Below are 23,886 nucleotides of genomic sequence, written 5' to 3' on the forward strand. Positions count from 1 at the left end.
TTCCGCCATCGCCGCCGAACTTGCCTTGCCGTCTGGCTGACGTTTTAGCGCGGCTCGTTAGCGGTGCTGGATGGAGGAGGGACCAGGATGCAGGATCCTCTGGATCCGGAGGAGTTAGGTTGTCCGGGAGTGGGGGCCCATGCGGTTGTCAGTCGCTTTATGAGTCGCCTCCGCTGGTCCGTCCATGTCTTTCCTGGCCCTTTGTGTCGGCATTCTGCATGCAAAGCGAAAATGTTGTCGCGTTTAATGTCAAACGCTGATTTTTTTTTTTTGTTTGCCCGCGCAAACGTTCCAAGTACCATTGTTGGCAAATCCACACACAGACCGCCCACACAAAATATCCTCAGTCGCAGACATATTCTGGCCGATTCAACTTGGTGGCACTGTGTTGATGGATTTCTCGGCGTAAGCCTCCAATTGGTGGTCACTAGAGGGGCAAGACTTTGGCATCCATTTGAAATTATGGGATTATTTTTCTAGTAAGATTGGATATTGAGGATAACTTAATTATTTTATTATATTTACATATACTGAAGGTTAATTTATGTAAACGGAGTACATGTACTACTATGCCAATAAGTTAAATACTTTTATTACAAAAAAATAAACAAGATGCGTAACGCCATGTATTTTTAAGAGCTCTATAGCTAGCTTCAGGATCTGATATATATGTTTTTTTTTTTTAATATTATAAAAGAAAATTTGAAAATTGTTGGGAAGAAATTAAGGGTTTATTCTTTCTTGGTTATAATAAAAGAGATTAAGGGGTTATATACAGTTGTGATGATAAAAAAAATCGACTTTTTTTTATTGCATATTCTTCAAGTATATACTATTGAGAATACTCTCACAAAAATTCATAAAGATCGGAGCTTTAGAACCGAAGTTGTAGCTATTTATAGCGCACGACCTGCACGTCGGCCGGAACAAACTTGAAACTTTAAACGCGATTATCTCAGAATCGTTTTTTTTCGAAGTTACCTTTGCGGTGGACACGATAACTAAAAAAATATTAATCCGATCAACACCAAATTTTGACCACTTATTTTTTATAACAATAGCTAGTCCTCTAACGAAGAATTTTTTATTTTTTTTTTTAACTTTTTTTTTTAGAGCATAAAAATACAAAATCTTATACCTTGAAAAAGTAAATTTTTTGTTAAAACCGTCGCCATTTTTTTTTTAATCAAAATTTTTACAAATCCATGGTCTAGAGGACTAGGCAATACAATATACTAACGAAATGTTTTTGAATTGTTGATTTCGGATGAACCGTTCTCGGGATATGATGTCCACCGCAAGTCACCATCGAAAAAAAGACGATCTTGGAATTCGCCCATAACATTTTTAATATTTAATATTTTTTTATGAAAAAATTTTATAAAGTACCTAGAAACACGTACTAAACAACGTCGGCAAAACATTTTTGATAAATATTTTTTATGATGTCAAAAAAAAATCGACAAAATTGCATTTTTTTTGCGCGGTACAACTGTATATAACCCCTTAAGGCCAGAGCGTGAAAATTAAGCTTATTATTTCCAAAGGGTTTTGGAATATGTTTTTGAATTGGCAAACCTTTTATTTATTTATTTTTCCATTTTAACATACTTAAAGGCTTGCATCGTTAGATTTACAATCATTTAACATGAATCAAATTGTTACTTTGTTTTCAGTTTCTCAAAGCTACCATTAATATCCGCACAAATCGGTGTGGGTCGAAGGTTTCCATGTTTGTCTACTGCAGTTAGTAGATAAGTCATTTTGTACCGACCAGGTCTCAGCGGTACATCTAAGCCATATGTAATAGACATAACAAATGGCTCAAAAGTAAGCTTAGTCTGTTAAAATGTATAATAAAAATGAGTTTGCGATTATATAACATAGGGGGCTACATGGTGTTTACAGATTTAATTAAATTTCAAATTAAAGATGTGCAAAAAGCTGATAACCCATGTAACCCCTTAAAGAATATGAAAATACTCACTCCTGCAACATTTAAACAGTTCTTTTTCGCTTCATCATAATTGAGAATATGGGAAGTGACTTGATAGAAAAAATTGTTTTTATCTATCCAAATGCTACAGAAATCGTTATACTTCATATTCAATATAGTTGGCTGCCAAAATCCACGATCAAGGTAAGTAACACCAACAGAGGCCTTAAAACATTGATATATTTTAAATATAGTTTTCTTTCATGTAAAATTATTCATATTCCACCTGAATGATATCTGTTGGTTCGTTATCCCATAGCGTAGTTAAATAGCCAGATACTTCTGTTCCGCCTTCTACGAATTTCATTGAAAAGTTTGATAAATCCAAAAGTTTGTTTATATCGGAATAACCCGGGTGCTCATCGTGACACTTGGAAAATATATTTTCCTCCTCCAATATGAATTCGTATTTCACTGTTAGAGAATATGTTACCAAGCTCAGGAGGATAACAAGTATTATTGAAACTGCGCGACACATTTTCGAATTTAGTTTAAAATAAATTTTGTGATTAAAGGGTTTTTATAGCATTTTTATTCGCACGAATTTGTAATTAATACTGTAGATATTATCAAGGCTTAAAATTAATGGTGTCTCACTGATTTTTAATAATCATAATTATTCTATTACCTGATAATAGATAATCACTGGTTTAAAACCAATAATTTGAAATTTAGATCTTTAGATCTAGATTTAGATATATATGAAACATTCATATAAAAAAGATTGAAATATACTCTCTGAAAGAACCATTCAATTTCCAATAGTTGTTGATAAGTTTTAGTATTTAGAATAATAAAAATATTCCGGAAATATATATTCGGAATTATTTTTCCTCCTTAAAAAAGTATAACAAAATCATAGCATATATGCATATATATAAAAAGTAATGGTAATATTTACGCAATCATTCGCCAGATTTTTTGTCGGTTTATCCATATTTTTAGGCTTTTTTGTGAGCTCTTCGAGGACTTGTGTTTTTTTTTTAGGGTTGCCAGAAGCTAATGCTCTCGTTTGGGTTAATCAAGGCTAGAGATTTTTTAATTTTATTTATCTTAGTCGAGTGTCGTTCGGTTGTTTGGGCTCTCATTTGGGTTATTTGTATAGCATTCCTTCTCTGCGGTCCCCCCAAAATATATTTTTCAAAACGGGACAGTTTGGCGAAATGTTTAAATATGTAAGGTACATCAGAGATATATACATATATATATATATATATATATATACCCCCACATATGCAGAAAGTGTATATATCAACGCCGTGGCCCAACCCAGTAAAAAAAACTTTTACTTTATTATTACTTTTTTTTTTTGCGGCCACGTGTGGTGTTCGTGTGAGTATTTGCATGTGTGTCTGGTTGTGCTACGCCCTTTTCGGACAGTGCATTTTTAATATAATTTTTACAACCCCATTTCTCCAACCCAATTCCTGCCGGTACTGTCCCCCCGCAGTCGCAATTTTTTACAATTTTTTTTCGCAATTTTGTTGTTGTTCTTATTGCTCCAACTCCCTCTATCCACCCCCTTCTGTGACAGCCTTGTTTGCAGTGGGCGTGTGTATGTGTACATTTTATCCCATTTTTTTCCTCTTTTTGATTTTTTTGATATTTTTTGTGCTGTTTTTCATATGTGTCCGGGATCGGATTCTTTTGGGGGTTGCTCTCCGCCCATTGGCAACTGTCCGGTTTGCAGGTGGCCCTCCCGCTGCATATGCGGGAAATGTGAACGCGCGTTGCCTTGCTTTTATTTTTTGTTTTTTTTTTTTGTTTTATATATTAATTTCTGCATTTGTGGTGGGAGGTGAGGGGTATGTAATAAGCAGGCAACGTTGTCACGCATTGAGGAAGAGAGGAGTGTTGGAGAAGAGGAAGGTGTTTACTGTAAGCCGGAAAAAAATAATCTTTCGCCGCATAAGCAAAAAGTATTTTAATGAATTTTTATAGCGGACGGAAGGATGGTTGGTATTGTTTTTTAGTGTTTTTTAATTAATTAAAAATATAAATTAAAAATTGCATAATATTGTAATTGAAAAGGAGAAGGGGGAAAAGAAGAATAAGAGCTCAAGCAGACACTGAGAGGGGGAGAAGGAGATTGCAGGCTAAAAATGGGAGATAATTTGGCTGTAAGCAGTTGAAATTTTGGAATAAAACTGTTTGTTTTCAGAAAAATTTGTTAAAGAAAATGAAATATAGAAAGATACCCTATACAGTATCGTACTTTTATTATGCATCGCATATCTATACACTATCTTATGCCTATAATTAAATTACATAAAATAAATTATAACATAAATTTGTTTTGTTGAATTCGGTGCTCAAAACTAGACAAACTCACAGTTTCCCACATATTTAAACCCTTGATTTAAATATTTTATTATATTTTCAAATAAATACAACCTGCAATCCTGCAGATGTCCTATCTATAATCCTTACTTTCTTCCCCACAATAAGTATTACAAAACCTACCAGTCCTTTTTCTTATAATCTACAAATTCTTTACAATTTTTTCCCGTGCACTTCCCCTCCTTAAAAGGTAACCCAATTCACCTTACGACCTTCAACTGGGCCTGACCACAAAGAAGGGCTGCTCCCTACTGGGACAAACGAGCTGCTCAAACAACTCAGGCACCTTGGAAGGTCGCGGCTTGAGTCCGTCGGGCAGGAACATGCTGTTCCAGAGCAAGTTCGCCAGGATCGCATGTCCACGCTGGCTAAAGTGGAAGCAGTCGTGCGAGAAGAGCCGCCAGTCAGTGCCGCCGCCGGGCAACTTGGGAGCCTTGATATTCGCCACCAGTGGATGAGCCACAATGGCAAAGTCGTCCCGATGGAACTCGGGCAGGCGAGCCACCTCCAAATCCAGCTGCTGCCAACGTAGCAGGGTCTCTTGGCGCTCCCGCAGCTGGGTGCTGTTCAAACGATCGTCGACCAGGCAATGACAGCCGATGCGATGCACCACAAAGCACTGGAACGGCAACTGGGTCATACTGGACAGCACGGCCTGAATGTTGGGGACCACTATCAGGTTGATCAGCAGGCGAGGCACATTGTCTCTTAGCAATCGAAAGGCCTGACGCATATCGGCAGCATGCTGTTCCAGAAACGACTCCGGCTTATCCCAGTGACACAGATCCGAGCAGACATCGTTGTTGCCCACATACACTGTCAGCAGCTTCCAGTGGCGCTTCATGTCCACATTGGGATCACGGCGCAACAGGTCGATAAAGACACGGGCCTGGAAGGGCAGGTCACGCGACATGACCATCGGCTCGGCAATGTTCAAACGGGAGTGACGATGATTTACCACCAAACTATTGCTCACCGAGAAGCCATATAGCTTGGGGTTAAAGACCTTCAGGATGTTGGGCAAGGTCACGAAGCGTCGCCAGTCGGCCATGCCGCCTCCAGAGAAGGTGAGGCCCCGAAATTCATTGATCATATCGATGGCATTGTTGGAAAGGATACCATTTCCAGCTGAGAGTGAGTCTCCGAAGGCAGCTATAATGTCTATATCGCCGGGACGTAGTTGCTCGATCGAGGTGGGTGGGTTCAAAGAACGTGTGTTGTTTGTGGGGCAGGGAAAGGGCACCTTCTTGGATACTCGCTCCTGGATTTTTCCCTCGCGTCGCCCACGGTTGCGTAGGGCATCAATGTGGCCCAGGGCCCAGTCCAGGGTGATTTGCCTGGTGCCCAGAAAGAGATGACGCAGGTTGCGATCGATATAAGTATACTGCTGGATGCCGTTCTCCAAAGCCCTTGGATTCCAGGACTGAGGATGCACTCCTATGTCAGCAAGCAGCTTATCAGAGCGATTCTGCCGACGAATGCGACGATTTCCAGAGGCAAATAGCACCATTAAGCACAGGCAGAGGAGCTGGGTTAGATTAGCCATTTTGGATGATTCTTTAACTCCAAAAATCAAGTCATTTAACACTCTGATAGTCCTTTAATTTATTTCCGTTTGGTTATCACTTTGGCTAGCTCACGATCGCCGAACTTCTGAACGCGTTCTCAGCCGACAGGCGAATGCGTCGAGCGTTTTTAATGCCCGTCACAAACACCATATATGAACTGCTTTTGCCTCGAGCAATTATGGGCCGGATTCACTCATAGCCCGACAACGGCTCACAACTCGCACTCCAACTCATTTCTTTCCATTAAAGCCAGAAACAACAACCACACGCGATCGTTGCTGCCCAGAACTTGACTTAAAAGCGTTGACCGAGACATTACCCATCATAAAAATGACAGAGCGGCCTGATAGCAGCACCAGCCTCTGGTGTAAAATAAAATACGAAAAAAATATATATAAATAAAAACACACGCACTACCAAGTGCCCTGGGTTCAAAGATGTTTTGGCAACGAAACAAGAAACCCTAAACAATATACAGAATACAGTTTAGTCGGCGACATAATTACCTTGTGGCTAAAAACATGCCACATTTGTTTTTCAGACTAATAAAACAATAAATATACAAATAATTGGAGTCAGAGTCTGGCTTAATCAGGGGCGTAGACTTTGATATAGGGGGTCGCAAACCCTTCTAGGTCATTCGGTCATAGCTTTTGGGGATTTATTTTTTGTAAACCCAACAAGAAAGCACTTAAGAATTTGTCACCTTTAGGCTTTATCAGAGTATAATTAGTCATCCAGAGTTGGTGGTTCCCAGACAGACTTTATATTACTTCATAAAAATATTTAATTTGTTTGTAAATCTGGCGTGTGACTACCTTAAAAAAAAACTAATGGTGTCTAGCCTTTGATAGTGTGCATAAACCTTTAATGAGAGTTTATTTTTTAAGTAAACAACTTGGGTTTTTACATAATTAAATACCTAATGTGATTCTTAAAGCTTAGTTTAATATTGACTTAAAATTGATTTAGTATTTAAAGTTCTGTCTAAAGTCAAACCCCCACACCCTGTACGCCTCTGTCTAAAATCGTAGTTTGTATAGCTAGCTCTTAGATGTCGATCTCCCCTTTTTCATGCTTGATTTCAAACAACTACGAGCACAAAAAGATCTCCAAATATTTGCACATTAAGCTTAAGTAAGTTTGTAATGTAATTGTTGCTCAAACGCTTGAAATGTTAATAGCTAATTGTTTGCTTAGATCTCCCGCCAAGAGTCTCTTGAGACTCTTGAGTGCTATGCGAAAAACACATCCGTTTTTGTCGAACTTGATAGCGGTTATTGCCCACACGGCGGAGATAATTGAAATAAAATATTATAAAGTAAAGTGATCTATAAATATATATATATATGGAGCTGACTCACGTCGGGTCTTGTTTTATTTTTACTTATTTTGTATTTATATATTTTTTTTGAGGCGTGTCGTCTGAAGGCTGTAAAGCCAGCCTGCGGCCATATACTGCGGACAGAGGGGCCTGAACGTGTTGGAATTTTACGCTGCAAGACTGATCAACTTCCGCTCGATCTCCCCCCGGGTTCCACTTAACGGCTTCTGGGAAGCTGTTCCCAGATTGTTGGGGCAGATCAAGATCAAGGATGGGCGTGGAGATCGATCTTGAAGGTACTTTAAACTGTTCCGCCTTCTCAAGAGGTGGAAAATTAAATAGGTTCTGAAGATTGAATGTTTTTCGTAGGTTTTTTATTTAAAATCGAGCAACTAATAGGGTCTTTAAAGGTAGATATGAAGGGATATTTATAGACCAGTTAAAGTTAGACACTTAATAAAGACTTTTTTGCTGATTCACGAGTCAGGTCTTTGGGCATCACTTATTTATACCAATCACCTTTCTTCAAGTTATTTTATTCTATATTATTTTGTTTATTATTTAAACCTCTGCACATTTTCTTATTTATGAAATGTGTAATTGTTAATTGTTTACCTTAATTTGCAATTAGCTATATGAACTTTAAACCCACACTGAGAACCAAAATGTTTGGGTTCATTTGAAATCTCGATATGAGAGCTGAAGCTTCAAATGTTACCTTTAAACCGGGAAGTCAGTCTAATACTTCCGCTGCCAAAGACTAAAAACCTTTATGTTTACACAAAACTTTAAAATGTGTGTCTAGCTTGTACTAACTTTAGCAAACACTTCTAAGCTGTGTTTAGTTTTTGTAGAAATGTTTTAACAGTTATATTTGTGAGAGGAGTTGAATTTTTAGTTAGTTAGTTCATTTATTAATATTGATGTCATAGTTTAGTTAAAACTTCTAAATGGATTTATGGGAATTAGTATTCAGAGTCAACTAATAATTTTATTTATATTTTATAATTGAAAACTAAAACTAAAATAATTTATATAATATTTTTAAACAATTAAAAACTTTTAACTTAAACTTAACATCTTCAAAAGTTCACCAGGAACTGATATGGAATTGATTTTTGCAAAGTAATTCCACCTTTAAAGTTGATTTCTACTCGTTAGTATTAGTTAGTAATAAACTTGTGCAACTAGTTAGGCGAAAACAATTAGCACCGTTAAATACCATATTGGAATTTTATAATGAATCAATTTAGAATACATTAAAAGAGACAGACGCTTCTAAGAAATACTATCCATATTCAATTGCTCTTCAATTAAAATTATAGTTTATGTAAGCATTCAAAGATCTCTGACCTGAATGGTACTGGTACTTAGTAGTTTAATAGCTCTGAAAGCCCTTAGACTAAATTTCATTCGGACATTCCTGATCCCCCTTTTTTTTATGACAAATGAATCTCAATTAGATAAATACTACTCGGTTGGAGCTGCTCCGTTGCTCTGCCCTGTCTACGATGTCGATCAAAATGCCGCAGCTTCATTTCATTTAAACTAATTGAGGCTCATTAAGTGTTGCCAGGCGAAGTTGTTTTCGTTTGCTGTTTCAGCAACATTTCGCAGCTACATTGTTGCTCAGCTTTTTTTCCCCCCAGTTTAAAATGGATTTTATGCTAATTGAGACTAATTTGTAAACAAGATGATATTGCTGGCTGGGAGCTTCTGTTGGGCTTATCCGTGTTTACGGAAAAAATCAACAACGTTTTTGGGCCAGATTACGTTCGGTTAAGAGAGTTTATTTTGATAAGAGCTTTTTAAAGAGCGGCTTGCAGGCAGCAAAAGCTTGAGTTAAAAATATTTAATTAAGTTTTAAAAGAGCTTTCAAAGGTTGCCAGATTATTAAAGTAAATTTTAAACTTTTGAAATCTAAAAAAAAAGTAAATGATATATTAATATCAATCATTTGTCATGTTTTTTTTTCACAAAAACCTTTAAAAACTCTTTATATATTCCCTCTTTTTTTGGAAATGAAACCCAGTTCCCAGCCAAAGACACCAGGCACAACCTTGAACCACACAAATGTCTACCATAAAGTATTTTCGAAATTGTACCTGTACAACAACAGTTTGTCATTGTTGAAAGCCTGAATGGCTCACTATTATCCATTTATTTAGCAACGCTTTTTTAATTGTAGCTTAATTATTGTAATACCCGATTTATATCGCTGGCAATTAAAAGAGTGTCGGCTTATCTAAGGGAATTATTTAATTGTTATTCTTTGGTTTACCATTGTCTTGTTTTTAACGGCAAATTCTGTTGGTTAAGGTGGAACGTAATTATTATTTATTTGCTTAAATAATGCAGTTAATTGATATACCTCGATGGGCACTATGAATTCATGAATATTACAAAACTCTTTAACCTCGCTGCAATTGCAAAGAGAGCTTTTGCAGAGAGCAATATGGAAATGGGATCAGAGAGCTAGAGAGCATTGGGAATTTTAAGAGAAGCAAGTTAACTTGCATTTTCATATTGCAGGAAAATGTTTTTGTATAAAACAACCTAATCAGTAAATACTATTAACTAGAAACTACACTGTAAAATAAATATATTTTTATAGTAAAAAAAGAGGATATAGTATTACCAATTTGTGTTGAATGTTTTCGAGAAAAAAAAAGTATTTTGAAAATTAAAAATTTAAAAAAATTTAAGATATTTAAGAGTAAGTATATTAAGCGATTTTATTAATTTAAAAATATTTTTATTGTATTAGAGAAGAATCTCGAATATATAAAAAGCCTTAAAATCGCAATAAAGAGAAAAATCCTTCTAAAAAATATTCTCTAAATTGAATACTCGTCACATTCTGTTTCAGAAAATAATTTAACTCTAGAAAGGGAATATTCAAAAGACCCTAAGCTGATATTCAGTAACGACAGAGGGACGGGGAACTAGTTAACAATTGCACAATCAACAATAATAACAAAGTTTGCGACATTTTTGTTCGGTTCGGCGTTTAAGCTGAAAAATTACAAGTCGGGGGCTAAACGTTGCCATTTGCCCGCCCTGATCAATAACCCGATCGAGCGAAGAGCGAAAAGAGGGAACACTGATGGCAGGTGAGTGAGCGGGCGAGCAGGTGAGCTGGTGAGCTTGAGAGCAGGTGAGCATCTCAGCAGTGGCGCGTTCAACACACCCTAAGTGGGTTAATTTGTCGGCTGACCGACTGCCTCTCTGTGATAACAAACCTCTGCACGACCACGGCGGGCCAACTGCAGAGCCACCAAAAAATATACCAGACACTGAGAGAAATTACTCTTTAAAATGTATATTTATATTATTTATTATTTAAATTTAATATTTATATAAAATAAAATTCTAGAAAAATTGTATAACTCCAATTGAAGAAGAAATCTTAATTACCAGAATATTTTAAAATATTTAAAGCCCAAAGATACACAATATATGAATAGCGCTGTCCAAAATATTTACAATGAGGTGCCCAGAAATTCCCAAGTCTGGATTCTGAGACTACGACAGTGTATGATATGAACTAATGAAAGGAATTCTATCATAATTAAACCGGTTCTATAGAAACCTTGCTATAATGATCTATGTGTGATCTTAGCAGTTTTATAGTCTTAAATTAGGAATAAGAAGTCAAAGTCTAGAGTACAGTTAAAGCCATTTGCAATGAGAAATGAACTAGTCCTTAAAATATTAATTTTTTAGTACGTAAGTTAATTACTTTGTCTATGTATTTTTCTTTATTTAATTATCACAATTTCAAAAAGCACTAAATCCACATTATATTTTATATATTTAAATTTAATTCTAAAAAAATTATAAAGATAAATTATAAGCAAATTAAAGGGCATATCTAAGGGCTTCGTTTTTCCCAGTGTGGCCCCTCCAGGCAAAGAGCGAGTGCCAAGCGCGCTTGCGCAGTCGCCGCCGCCGCAGCCAAAGTCGAAGCCGCAGCTTCAAGGTCGCCTATTGTAAAAGAAAGCGCCAGCGCATGGCCTTGAACACGACAAAAAAATAAATATGTTAAAAGGCAATGGCTGGGGACTAGAGGACGGAGCATGCGCCAGATAAGAGCCGAGATGAGTCGGGATGAGGAGGAGACTTGAACTTCGAATTGCTCTCTTTTGTTTCGCATGGAAACGAATGTTTCAAATGTGAGCAAACAAGCCAGTTTTGAGTGCCATAAAGTTTATGCTTGAGTAAGACAATGGACAAAGCCCAGTGCTTCGAACCAATTTATACTCCTCTATACTTGTTACTAGTATTTGTTGTCTTGTTTTTTGCGAACTTGTGCAAGAGAGCGAAGCAGCCAGAAAGCGAAAAGCAGCATCTCGAAAAGCCAAACTGTGATAAATTGGGGTTAAATGGTTAGCAAATGGGTTAATTGTATGTAGATTGAATCGAAAAAGTGAGGAAATTGCTTGCGAATTGGCCAAATGGAGTGTTACATTTCGATAAGCAGAAGGGATATGGTAAAAATGAATGAATGATTAATAAATAGATGCCAATATTGTAAAAAAATAATTCATAATTTACACAAGTTTATAAGATATAATAAAATAAGCTACATCTTTTCTATTTCTATATATTATATTAACCTTTGCTTGAAGCTTTGAATTGCTTTCCAAGTAAATAATATTCTGAACTTTGTTATTTTCTGCTTGTGTTTCTAAGTCACTTAGCTTTTATGATCAGCCATTATTATTTTTGCGAGACAACTTAAAAGTACTTTTACATTAGGCAAAAATTAATTAGCTTCAAACTTGGCATATGTCTATTATGAAACTCTCTCATTTTCAATTTCGTTAGAACAGAGTTTATTGGACTTTTATGGACTTCACTTGTCCAAAGGTTGGGGCGGATACGTAATAAACATTATAATTTAGTTTAATGAATCTTCGTGAGAAATATGCAGACGTTAATATATAAATTTATACACCAATTAACATGTTAATGACAGAGAATATACAACTATTTGAAGCTGAACACAAATCTTGATAAGATAACATGCAATGATAATTCGAAAACACGGCATTTATATATGGAACAAGGAAATGGACTGCAAATATTTTGTACTCTGATTTAAATTCATAGATTTTTGCTATATTTCAATATATAAAATTATAGAACTGAGAATATACAAGGGGACTCTGGTCAATTAAACCAAATATACCATTTTTAATGCGCAATTACTTGACTTATTTAAAATTGAACTCACCGCAGAATAATAATTGTTATAAAAGTCTGGTTTCCAAGCAATGATTACATACCTGCAAATAAGTAGAAAAGAGTAATTAGATTTGTCTAGAGTCAACTGATAGTTGATCAGATTGTAGTTATAAACTATAAACCACTTTGAATAATTAACTAAAACAGGTAATAGAACTAAAACCTTTGGCACACGTTAGGAAAACGAAAGTCATCAACAATAAGTATGGGAATTTTCAAGCAGATAATTTTCCAAGTGACTTTTATGAACCAAAAAGTGAGAGGTTTAAATCCTTTGCACTTATATAATTTTCATCTCCAGACTCTATTTCTTAATATATAAAAATAAATTCCTTTGTATATATTTAAAACAGCCGGCAAACAGGCAGACAAAAAATCCACCAGACACAAAAAACGTATAGCCAGAAAAAAGTGCTGTGTTGTGCTGCATTAATAATTTTATTTCAAGCAATCTATCTTCATTTTTTCATACACTTATTTGCCAAGGAAGCGGCAAAAAACAAATTCGCATACATTTAAACTTTTTTTTTTATTGTAAAATATTTCTGTACCGCCTCAAAAGCGTCGCTGCCGCCGCCAAAAGCTAAGAGCTGAGCGGACTTGGGATTGGGTTGGAGCTTGCGAGTACGCGATCTGGCACTTGCTGGGCTCAGTCGACAAACGGAGCTCGCAAGCGACACTTGGGGCCAGCGGAGAGATACAGCCGAGAGCGCGAGAGACCGCCGAAAAGAAAAACGGAAAAAGCCACTCTTCAAAATCGGCGAAAAGCAAAGAAAAACGAAACAGCAGCAGGTCACAACAAAAATTGCAACACCGAAAGCGCGCGTGCGCAACACGATAAGCTAGGAAAAATCGAGGAAAAATCACTAGCTGAATACGGTACGGTTGAGTTTAAAAAAATATGTAAAAATCAAAGTTTGAAATGAAAAAGTGCCTGTGAGAATCTATATGTATAACAGTTTCCGCATTTCTTGTGAACTATTAAAAAAAAAACATTAAATCGGTTTTCATTTTACCCATTTTATGCCACGAAAATACACGAAAAAAGGAAAACGAAAGACTTAAGACACAAACTTGAGCGGACTGCCGCCAAGCATGACCACATGTGTATTATGCTACAAGTGTGCGTGAATTTCGGGTTGTGTTTTTAAAATTAATATTCAAGAAAATCAAAGTTTAAAAAAAGAAGCTTTTTAGCCACAAAAAATATGATGAAAAGTGTGACAAATAAAATAATTACAATCCCCCAACCGGCAGTCAACATTATTTCTATATTTTCATGTTTTGTTAGCTTTTTTTCCTCTTCAAAAAAAAAAAAAATGATGTGTGTAAAAAACATATATGACTGAACAAGACCTGAAGACAAGAGCCGCTGTCTCCCAGTCGAACTGAGGTTAAGCAATGCAAAATATTGCAACAGTTTCCCTCCATTTTATCTCTTTTTTTGTGTCTGTCTCTCAATGATTTCTGCTTATTTTTTTGGTATCTACTAGTGGGAGTTGGGAAAGCGAAATCAAATTGATTTAGCCAGGTGCATTGGTAAGACTCGGAGTTGCATCTTACTACTATATATATTTATTAGTGTGCATTTATTTCCTCTCTGTTTCGCTTTACATAACTCACTTATTTTTCACACTCCTAACATTGGCACAATAATATCCCACAAATGGCTAATATTATCCAATGACCGGAGACAAAGTTGGTTACAAAAAGTACTCTGTGACACACAAAACTGCAATGGGAGAGAGATATATAGAGGTAAAAGCAAAGCCCGCTTAACTGTCTGTCTATAAACACAACGACTAGGACAAGGCGTATGTATAATGAAAAGTACAAAAATAATAATCAAGCGCGTGCAATGAGCTAACGAAAATTGGCAAAAACAAAAAACATAAAATGACTTGGACAAGACGAGTTATGCTTAATCATTTACAAAGTGTCATAAAAAATATATAATGTTGAGATCTTAACTTTATCATTAGTTTGTTGATAATGTTCATAAGATTTCCTTTGGAAACAGTTGCTTGTCTTTATGGAAACTGAGTTGAATTGAACTCTGGAAAATCTAGAATATATAGGTTTTCGAAACTGATATTAAACCCGATCGAAAACGTTAACTTCCGACTCTGTCCCAGAGTGAATGATGTAAACACAGTCCACATAAACTGAGGCAGACAGCTGTTGCTGCTGCTGCTGCTGCTGTTGTTGCTGCTGCTGCTGCCGTTGCCGTTGCCGTTGCAGTTTGACCGAAATGATTGTTGTGGCATTATATAAGAAGTGGCCATGCCACAAAAACGATGAAGGAGAAAGAAGAAAACCGAACAAGAGTCGGCGGCAAATGAGAAGGAAGCAGTTGGCAGCCTGGCGACTCGACCAGCTACCAACTAACCAAACTCTCTCATGGCTGCTGCTCTTGTAGATGCAACATGTTGCACGATCTAAATACCCACTAACGGCTAGCGATGAGCGATCGGTTTGGATCTTGGTGTTGCCTAGTTTATTGGCCTCTTGAACAAGCCGTAAAACTGCATCCAAGGCAATGGCAAAACTTGTTGTCCATTTGGCACCCAAAGGGGCGGGTCTCCGGGTGTTGGTTATAATAATTTACCCCATTGGCCATGCTTGCCGGCGGTGTTCTTGGCGCTGAGAAAGCAATTTGGGGGTCTGTCGCTCTTTTCTAAGCGGCTCATGGTCATCGTCACTGCGGGTCTCAATTGCAAACATTGCAAAACATTGGCAAATAAACTGCGACTGCACAACATACCTGAGGGCAGTGGTGTGGCGACGCCAACAAGACATCGATAAACCATTAAGCCACTGATTTTTGGTACCGCTCGCAATTGAGTTACAACGTCAGCAGCGGTTCCCCCGTTAACCAGTTGGCAACCTTGATGCTTGTTGTTTCGCCGCTTCTCGGTTTATTTTATTATCTTTGTTTTTTTTTGTGTTTTGTTAATCATTTTGGGTTTTTTTCATATCTTTTATGGCAGGTGTTGGCCGCGGGAATCGACTAAGATATGGTCCAATATCTGCAAAGGGGATTTTTCATGCTAATCGCAGGGTTTTGTTTTATTTTTTTATTATTTATAAATTTTGAAAAATATATTGAGCGTTTTAAAAATTTTATTTATTATAAATTAGTATTTAATATAAATATAAATAAAAGGCGGGGTTTTATTTCCAGATTGAAAACTCTTTGGTAACCTTTAGTAACCCCATCTAATAAAATTCGGACTTGGGAATTATAGTGCTTTTTCTTATGCTTTTAAAATAGAATTTAGCATAAATCCATTTTAAGCTACGAAATTTTGACCAGAATTTAGAATACATAAGATTGTTTTGATATCAGTAGGAATAAAATTATCGTAGAACGACTTTAAAAAGATGCCAAATGTTTAGGCAGCTTTCTTTCCTGTTTTCAATATAAGATTTTTTCTTATATTTGTTTCAAATGTAAGGAAAATATATTTTAACAACTGAAGTATTTATTTAGCAATTGTAAATATTTAAAAAGTTTTCCCATGCAAATATTTATGTTTTAAAAATGGCCAAAGCTAACGAGGTCTTACTGGGTCAAAGGTCTTTAATTATACACAACCTGTGCCACAGTTGTTTACGCCTGTCGTTCGACTCGGCCCGAAAAAAAAGTGTAAAAAAAAAATACAGAAAAAATAACATGCTGAAATTGTTGTCCTTTGCGTCATCTGCTGCAATGTTAAGCAAACAACAATGAAAACCCAGCAACAACCTCAAAAACAAGGCATCAAGTTATGACCACGACTGTGTGTTACTAACCTTACTCAATTTAATTTTTGGGTAAGCGTTTATTTTTATTTTTTTTTCTTTTTTGGGCTTTACTTTCGAACGCTTTATGGGCGCTTTTTGTTTGAGTTTATTTTTTATTGTTGTTCCTCCGGCGCATTGGATTATGTATATATGATATATGCCAAGATATAGATACAAGATACATAAGCGAGAGAGATAAATAGATGCGATTGCAGTGAAGTAACTAGTTTATTTTTGGCTCTAGACTAAAACATGAGTTGGCACTCTAAGTGGGTCAAAGTCTGATTAGCAAGGTCACATGCTACACACGTTTATAGGTGTATATATTTGCGAAAGGAATTTCTAGTCTCTTGAGAAAGAAATAAACCGGTAATAAAATATAATTAACATTTCCTAATAACAGACTTTGACAGAACTCATTTAAATGATTATTACCGAGTGCTGCCCCTTTCTTCTCTCCCCTGAGTTTTGTAGAATTTAAAATTCTGGTATAATTAGTGGAATTTCCTTAATTTAAAAAGAGGTCACAGCAGTGCGTTAAATTAATAAATTTAAGTTTCTACTGAAAACGGAGAATAATTAGATTCTTCTCACGGTTTTTTTCCTTGTCACCAAACTGTCGTGCGAGATACATTTTACCCCATTACCCCTTTCTCGTTTCATATTTACTTTTGTGCTTTTACAGTCCAGTTTGCAGAGCATTTGCTTATTCTGAATGCTTTTGTACTGACGCTGATCCGCAGGTGTATGTATATATAGTATACGATTGTTATTCAAGACGTTTTCTGTGACTCTTCATCTGCGGGGTTTCGTTCCGTGTTCTCGGCGCCTTGTGACTTGCCCAGATTAGCTTGAGTGCGAGACTCTTTTTCCCTTATTTACTCAATTTTTAGCGCAATATCTGTCAAGTCAGACATTTTCATCATCAAGCACCTGTCAATGTGAATGCAGTTAAAACGTAGCAATAAATTTTCCAAGTAATTTATGTTTGTTTTCTTTTGTTAACTTGATTGAGACTTTGTTTTATGACTCAGAGTTTTTAAATTTTAAATTTCTTATTAGTCCCATTGAGTAATAATCACTTGTTTGCAAGTTAAAATATATTTTAAGGCACGTTATATTTGGAGAGGCCATTGAACCACAATTCCTAGGCTTAGTTGGCTTAGAGAATTCACAGATTTTGTTTCATCTTCAGTGAAGCGCCAAGTTGGCTAATTAGCAAGTACTTAGAATACATATAGCAAACCCGAAATAAATTATGGACCGCACAAGTGCTTTGAGAGCCTCGGCACGTGTGTGTCATAAAGGCAGGCGAATCAATAAAATACATAAAACCAAATCGAGAAAATGCGGTTTGTTGACGCAAATGATTTTTGATAATCCTAGTAGCGTAGGCAGATAAATAGATAGAAAAAAAAGGGGGGTATACATTGTGTTCAATTGTACGTTAATTATAAAACGAGTTTGTCTTGATATTAAAAAGGGAATTTGCATTTATGGCTCTTGGGAATTGTATGGTAACAATCTTTGAACCTGTCTCATTGCAAGTCTCTCTTAATGACTCAAACTGTTGATTGTGTTCAATTATATAGCCAAGTCTATCTAGCCCTGGTTGACATTTAATTTATGCAAGAACGTTTCTATAATTATTTCTCCAGCTCACAACTCAAGATGGCGGCCGTTGAAGTGAGGAATGGCTATAAGTACTATGGCTCCAAATCGAATCCCAAGATTGTGCTCAACCAGCTGAATATGAACGTGATGCGTGGCTCCATGTGAGTGGCATTCGAAATGAGAGTGTTTGCCAGTCTTCGGACTCTACAACTTTCTTCTGTCCCCTTCTTCCCCCTTTTCAGTTACGGCCTGCTTGGCGCTTCTGGCTGTGGCAAGACCACCCTACTCTCCTGCATTGTTGGCCAAAGGTGTCTCAATGGTGGCGAAGTCTCTGTTTTGGGCGTGAAACCAGGAGAGCCTGGCAGCGGTGTTCCTGGCTCTCGGGTGGGTTTCATGCCACAGGAGATAGCTCTTGTGGAGGAGATGACTGTCAAGGAGACCATCTTCTACTTTGGCCGCATCTATGGCCTGGATGATGACCGCATTCGGGAGAAATTCAAGCTGCTCAAGGAGCTGCTCCAGCTACCGCCAGCCACACAGATGATCAAGCAGTGTAGTGGTGGCCAGCAGCGTCGGCTTTCCTTTGCCTGCGCCATGATCCATGATCCCGAGCTCCTCATTCTGGATGAGCCCACAGTGGGACTGGATCCCATGCTGCGTGAGAAGTAAGTCAAGGAAAACAGTTAACAATTTGCCGCAGAATTGATTAAAGTTTCTTTATGTCTTGCCAGAATCTGGGATTTTCTTGTGGAGACTACCAGAAATAGCAAATTGGCTGTGATCATTACCACTCATTACATAGAAGAGGCCAAGCAGGCCAATTGCGTGAGTTTAATCTAGATTTTAGGTTTAATAGATTCGATTTTTAACCTTTTTTTCTCCCTGATCTTGGCAGATTGGCCTCATGCGCAATGGCGTTCTCTTGGCGGAGGATACACCCACCAACATTATGATCAAGTTTGGCACTCAGTCCATTGAAGATGCCTTTCTTATACTGAGTCAGCGTCAGGGCAATGAGGATGAGCTGGCCCAGATTATGGATCACAACAAGAACCAGGCCTTGCCCACGGCTGTCCTGCCGCCTGAGGTCATAGACACTCATGAGCTGACATCGCCCGAAAAACCACCAATACCTTTTGAAGAGCCTCCAAACGAGAACCGCAAGAAGGTGTTCTTTACCACCAAGGGCAGGGTGAAGGCCCTGATGACCAAGAACTTTGTGCAATTATTCAGGCAGCCATCGTAAGTCAATAATCTTAATTTAAAATATAAAAAGAAACTAGAAATAATCCCTCTCCTTTATAGGGGCATTATCTTCATGCTATTATTTCCCATTATCCAATTGACTTGCTTTTATCTTGCCATTGGCAAGACTCCCACGAATCTGGAGATTGGCGTTTACTCCGGCGAGGTGGAGAGCTATGGAGAGTGCTTCAACGACAGCCTGGTCACAGTTTATCACGACGAGGACACTGAGCTCTGTTCGTTTCACAAGCTTTCCTGCCGATATATACGAGAACTAGGCGATGATGTGGCCACCAGAAAGTACTATTCCAGTGAGGCAGATGCCCTTAGAGATGCCAAGAAAGCCATGACCGTGGGCTATCTGTATTTTGCTCAGAATTTCAGTGACTCGATATCGTCGGTGCTGGAGGATGGCATTCGTGCCACCGATGGGGCCGTGGACTTTGCCGAGCTGAGCATTCACATCGACATGACAGGTAAGTGTGGGCGCCTGGGGACGAAGTCTTTTGAAATCTATCTAGCTATTCCGCAGATCAACAAGTGGCTTACTTCATGCAACGCAAATTGCGCGACAAGTTCACCACCTTTATGCGCAGCGTTGTCCGGGATTGTAATGTATCCTCAGCCATTGTGGATTTGCCTGTGCAGTTCCAGGATCCCATATTCGGCAGCACGGACATTGAATTCCAGCAGTATTGTGCTCCTGGTGTGGTAATGACGTGAGTATGGTATCCGCAGAAAGGATAACATGAATCTTTGCTTAAATTTTATATGTTATTTTCATTTTATGAGCTGATGTTTTCAAATTCACCGCTATCCATTTTTTGGTTCTTCTTCGATATGGGAAAAGCTCTCAACACCATGTTCATGCATTATTTCTTTGTCTGATTTGAAAGCAAGTTGACCTCCTTTGATTATCTTGTAGCATGGTCTTCTTTTTGGCCACCTTGATGACGGCTGCTGTGTTCATTTCGGAGCGGATGGATGGTATTTGGGATCGCACTCTTCTGGCAGGTGTTTCGGCCACGGAAATGCTCTGGGCTCATCTCCTGACTCAGTTGATTATTATGGCCCTGCAGTCTTTTGAGGTTATTATGTACATTGGCCTGGTCTTTGATACCTACAACAATGGGGATACTCTGACGCTTATAGGGTTGCTCACTCTGACGGCCTTCTGTGGCATGTTGTTTGGTAAAAAATATATTTTCAAACTTTTATTTAATTAAAATAATAACAAAAACCTTTCTAAATAGGTCTCTTCATATCCGTCTTTTGTAAATCGCATACGGAGGCCAACTTTGTGGCCACTGGAGCCTTCTATCCCATGATTATTCTCTGTGGTAAGTTTAGCTCTGACTAGAATATCTATAACAATATTAAGTAAATATTTTCATTATCCTTCTAGGACTCCTTTGGCCCCTGGAGAGCATGCCGCAGTTCCTGCAGGACCTGGTTATGGTGCTGCCCTTCACCATACCCTCCATATCGGCTCGAAATGTGATCGAAAAGGGTTGGGGCATCACCAATGCCAAGGTCTACAATGGTTTTCTGGTCATGACCGGCTGGACGATCATCTTCTTTGTGCTCTGCCTGATTGGCATCAGACGCAAGGCGTAGATTTCAGTTCTTGGGTTATTCTTTAATTATCGGGGGCCTTTCACACACACACACACACACACACCTAGTTGTAGTTGTATTAGCATTTTAAATAGGCGATTTTACGTGCATATCGTTTGTAATTTAATAATTATCGGAAGCATATCACTCGCATGTTGTAGACTCTCATCACACACAAAAAAAAAGAAGGGAAATCACATTCATACCAACGAATCGTAAAGCGTTCTTGGACAGTCTTAACTCAAAAGGTGCTAGGACTGTACTTAAAGAATGCCATAAGGTCTTAAGGGTGTCTCACAAAAAATATTTATAATACACAGCACAGCAGCATATATATTGTACCCATTGACAACAAACCAATTTCGTATTTAAAAAAATGATTGTGAAACATACTAAACTTAGTACAAGTTGTACATTTAAACCCACATTTTAAGCTAAGATAATCCGTGGGAGAAAAATGGTAAAACTTTGAAAAAGTCTTGTATACTAAAATGAGGAATTGTTAGAGCGAAATTTTAAATCAACCAAAAATACCAATTTAAATAAAATGTGTTTAAAATAAGTGTCTATTATCTTTCATTTTAAATTCTTTAACTCTCTTAATTCAGTTCTAAAAGAAAAGTACCAGAGTGTCAACAAGTTTCTCAATATTTGTCTTCATGGTAAATTCAAAGCAGCGCCAACTAAAGCGAAAGTTCGTTACCCATTCCCCCCCCCCCCCCCCCCCCCCCCCCCTAATATTTATATAGATATATATATTCTATATATGTTGCCTTTAGATGTATATATAAAATCATCTATGCTGGTGTGTGGGCCAAGGACAAGGACACGTTCACGACGACGACCATGTCGAGGACGTGGCAAAGTTGCTGACACACTTCGGGCTCGAAAGTGCTAGACAGAAAGTCTGCTCGGCTGGATGGCTTCCTCCTCTGAGCCCTGACCCCTGGACACCCCTTGCCTGGTGTCTGCCAGCAGACATTTTTATTACAAAACTTTATCTTTGCCAAATACGAAAACGACTACGACGACGACGACGACGATGGCGACAACGACGAGAAGGAGAAAAATATAAAAAGCCAACGCTAGGCCATCCTACTCTTGGTCCTCGTCTGCGTTCTCCTCGCTGCTTGTGGGTGTTTGTCAAGTCCTGGGTGGTGGCACAGAGTTTAGTTTGGCATTTTATATAACTTGCATAAAATGTGCAAGCCGGAAATCGTTGCCAGACTAGAGTGTGTGTCTGTGCGTATCAGCCAAGGGAGAACTTGTTGCCCTGGGCTTGGGTTTCAGGATGAGGATTGCCATGAATCCTGGTTATCTTGGTACCATACAAGGTCATTTACATTGCAAATAAAATGATAGATGATTTAGTGTAAAATGTAAATTAATTGAGTGGATAAGAAATAATAATAATCATCAAGAAAATGAAGAGAACTTGGACACAAGGCAATATTTAAGCCAAGATTAAATATGAAATATATAGCAAAGATTGGAGGGGTTATAAAGTTAAAAATTGTAACCAGAAAGATCATTTTAAAGGCCAAAAAACGTTTCCAATATATATTACCCATGAAATATAAGCTGAATAATTTGTAAAAAAAATATTAATTACGGCTTTCTTATATCTTTATATTTTTAAAATGAATCTGGAAGTTTTCTCTTGACAAATTATTTGTGTTTTAAATTTAAACACATTTTCCAGAGTCACGAAATATTTTTAAAAATAACCAGAGTACCTCTAAATATTCTCTATTAAAGCAAATATTAAAACATTAAATAAATTTGGAATTTAAATTCTGGCCTTTTGTCTAGCCCCGTCACAGACGGAAACTATCTCTGGGGAATGCCCCTCTATACTGACAATGAAAAACCCAACTTTTTGGCAGCAAACAACTCTGGGATGACTGGGTCAAGTTGCCTGAAAGTAGGCAACTGAAAAGTTTTCTCGAACGTCGAGTATAAAAACAATTTTGTGGCCAAAAAGCGAACTTGTTTGACCTTCAAACGAGCACACACAACAATATCCAGCCCCCATATCCTCATCCTTTTCCTGCGCCCTCAACATACAAAATAATACAAAAAAAAAAAAAAAAACAAACCCTTTCTCTAGACTGGCGCAAATGTTGTTACAACTTTTGCTCCATTTCATGCATATATAACATTTTTCGGCTTTAAATGTGACCAGAAATGAGGGAGGGGGTTGCAAAGTTGGTAAAATACTGTGGCTTGCTCTCGTAATTTGACCTCCAAAACACAAGTTGAACAAACTCTGGGCAAAGTCGTCAGTCGTCAACATCCGAATGCCAAGGGAAAAAGGAGTAAATTTAAACCTAATTTTAATGAAGGTAAAAGTGTTTTGTTTACTTTTTGTCTTTACTTTGCGGCTTTCCCCAAAAACAGCTGAAAATGTGTGCTTTATTTCTTTGTGTTTGTGTTTGTGTGTATGCGTTTGTGTCTGCAAGGACTCGCCTTTGTGTTTGCATGGACTCTAGCATCCTGTTTCAGCCCCCTCCAGCTTTAACAAAAAATTTCCGTTTCAGGTTCATTGACTAAAGGTGTGCGATGTGCTGAAACTGCAGGTGAGTGCCGAAAGGTGCAGTCATTGTTGTGAAACAAAAGGATCCTTAAACTTGGGTGGTTTGATTTTAAAATCAATTAATTAAAAACCTAAGAAGCTAAGGTTTGGGTGAAATCTTAAAGCTATGATTAATTTTTGTTGAGGTAGGAAAGTTTTGAGCAAGAATAGTTGTAGTTCAGAATTCAGAGCCTTATAAACAAATTTTTACCTGAAGGAAACCTGATCAAGGAGCGGTCACTAAAGCTCATTCGAAAAGAACTTCAAATAAAGCTCTTACAAATCTTTTAGTAGTCAAGGATAGCAGCTATTTAGTAAAGAGTGGTTACAGTTCCTCTACATCCATATTCTACTTATTTCCCCAACTTTTCCTTTCTCTTTCCATCCAAAATCATTTGAAAAACATTATCCTCGCAAAATCAAAACTCAAGTAACTTCAACCCAAGTCCACAAATATATTTGTTCAAGTAAATCAAAGACCATAAAACTCACTGCCCCCCATCATCTATCTGTTTTCCGCATCGAATGAGGAGCAATATTTTGAAAAACTAAAAACCATCAGGCAGTGAAA

At 37.5% G+C, this 23,886-nt stretch overlaps 3 protein-coding genes and 1 long non-coding RNA gene across 4 annotated transcripts in view; 1 reads left to right on the plus strand and 3 right to left on the minus strand.

Moving 5' to 3' along the window:
* The window catches only part of LOC108074455 (neuroguidin), a 44,897-nt gene that overhangs the window by 13,762 nt on the left and 7,249 nt on the right, over positions 1 to 23,886 (minus strand). The gene's annotated exons all lie outside the window — the stretch shown is intronic.
* On the minus strand, positions 1,527 to 2,462 carry LOC108074461 (uncharacterized). The gene is made up of 3 exons (XR_011444327.1): positions 2,223 to 2,462; positions 1,988 to 2,161; positions 1,527 to 1,841 (listed from the first exon to the last, which is right to left on the minus strand). It is a non-coding gene; the product is annotated as an uncharacterized lncRNA (long non-coding RNA).
* On the minus strand, positions 4,177 to 5,998 carry LOC108074452 (phospholipase B1, membrane-associated). Its single transcript, XM_017166497.3, has one exon. It carries the CDS (start codon positions 5,880 to 5,882, stop codon positions 4,551 to 4,553), a length of 1,332 nt encoding a protein of 443 aa, XP_017021986.1. The 5' UTR covers positions 5,883 to 5,998; the 3' UTR covers positions 4,177 to 4,550.
* Positions 13,132 to 21,303, plus strand: LOC108074443 (ABC transporter G family member 20). The gene is made up of 10 exons (XM_017166485.2): positions 13,132 to 13,357; positions 17,923 to 18,039; positions 18,121 to 18,543; positions 18,610 to 18,703; positions 18,774 to 19,120; positions 19,184 to 19,599; positions 19,656 to 19,842; positions 20,049 to 20,314; positions 20,377 to 20,463; positions 20,529 to 21,303. Exons 2-10 carry the CDS (start codon positions 17,936 to 17,938, stop codon positions 20,738 to 20,740), a joined length of 2,136 nt encoding a protein of 711 aa, XP_017021974.1. The 5' UTR covers positions 13,132 to 13,357; positions 17,923 to 17,935; the 3' UTR covers positions 20,741 to 21,303.

Source organism: Drosophila kikkawai, chromosome 2L, assembly GCF_030179895.1.
Source record: "Drosophila kikkawai strain 14028-0561.14 chromosome 2L, DkikHiC1v2, whole genome shotgun sequence".
Classification (NCBI taxonomy): domain Eukaryota; kingdom Metazoa; phylum Arthropoda; class Insecta; order Diptera; family Drosophilidae; genus Drosophila; species Drosophila kikkawai.

Bases quoted from the DNA above. Each gene is read 5' to 3' on its own strand.
- LOC108074443 (XM_017166485.2), top strand. From the start codon at position 17,936: ATGGCGGCCGTTGAAGTGAGGAATGGCTATAAGTACTATGGCTCCAAA. The intron at 18,544-18,609 runs GTAAGTCAAGGA...ATGTCTTGCCAG, and splicing joins GATCCCATGCTGCGTGAGAA to AATCTGGGATTTTCTTGTGG. The intron at 20,315-20,376 runs GTAAAAAATATA...CTTTCTAAATAG, and splicing joins CTTCTGTGGCATGTTGTTTG to GTCTCTTCATATCCGTCTTT.
- LOC108074452 (XM_017166497.3), bottom strand. From the start codon at position 5,882: ATGGCTAATCTAACCCAGCTCCTCTGCCTGTGCTTAATGGTGCTATTT.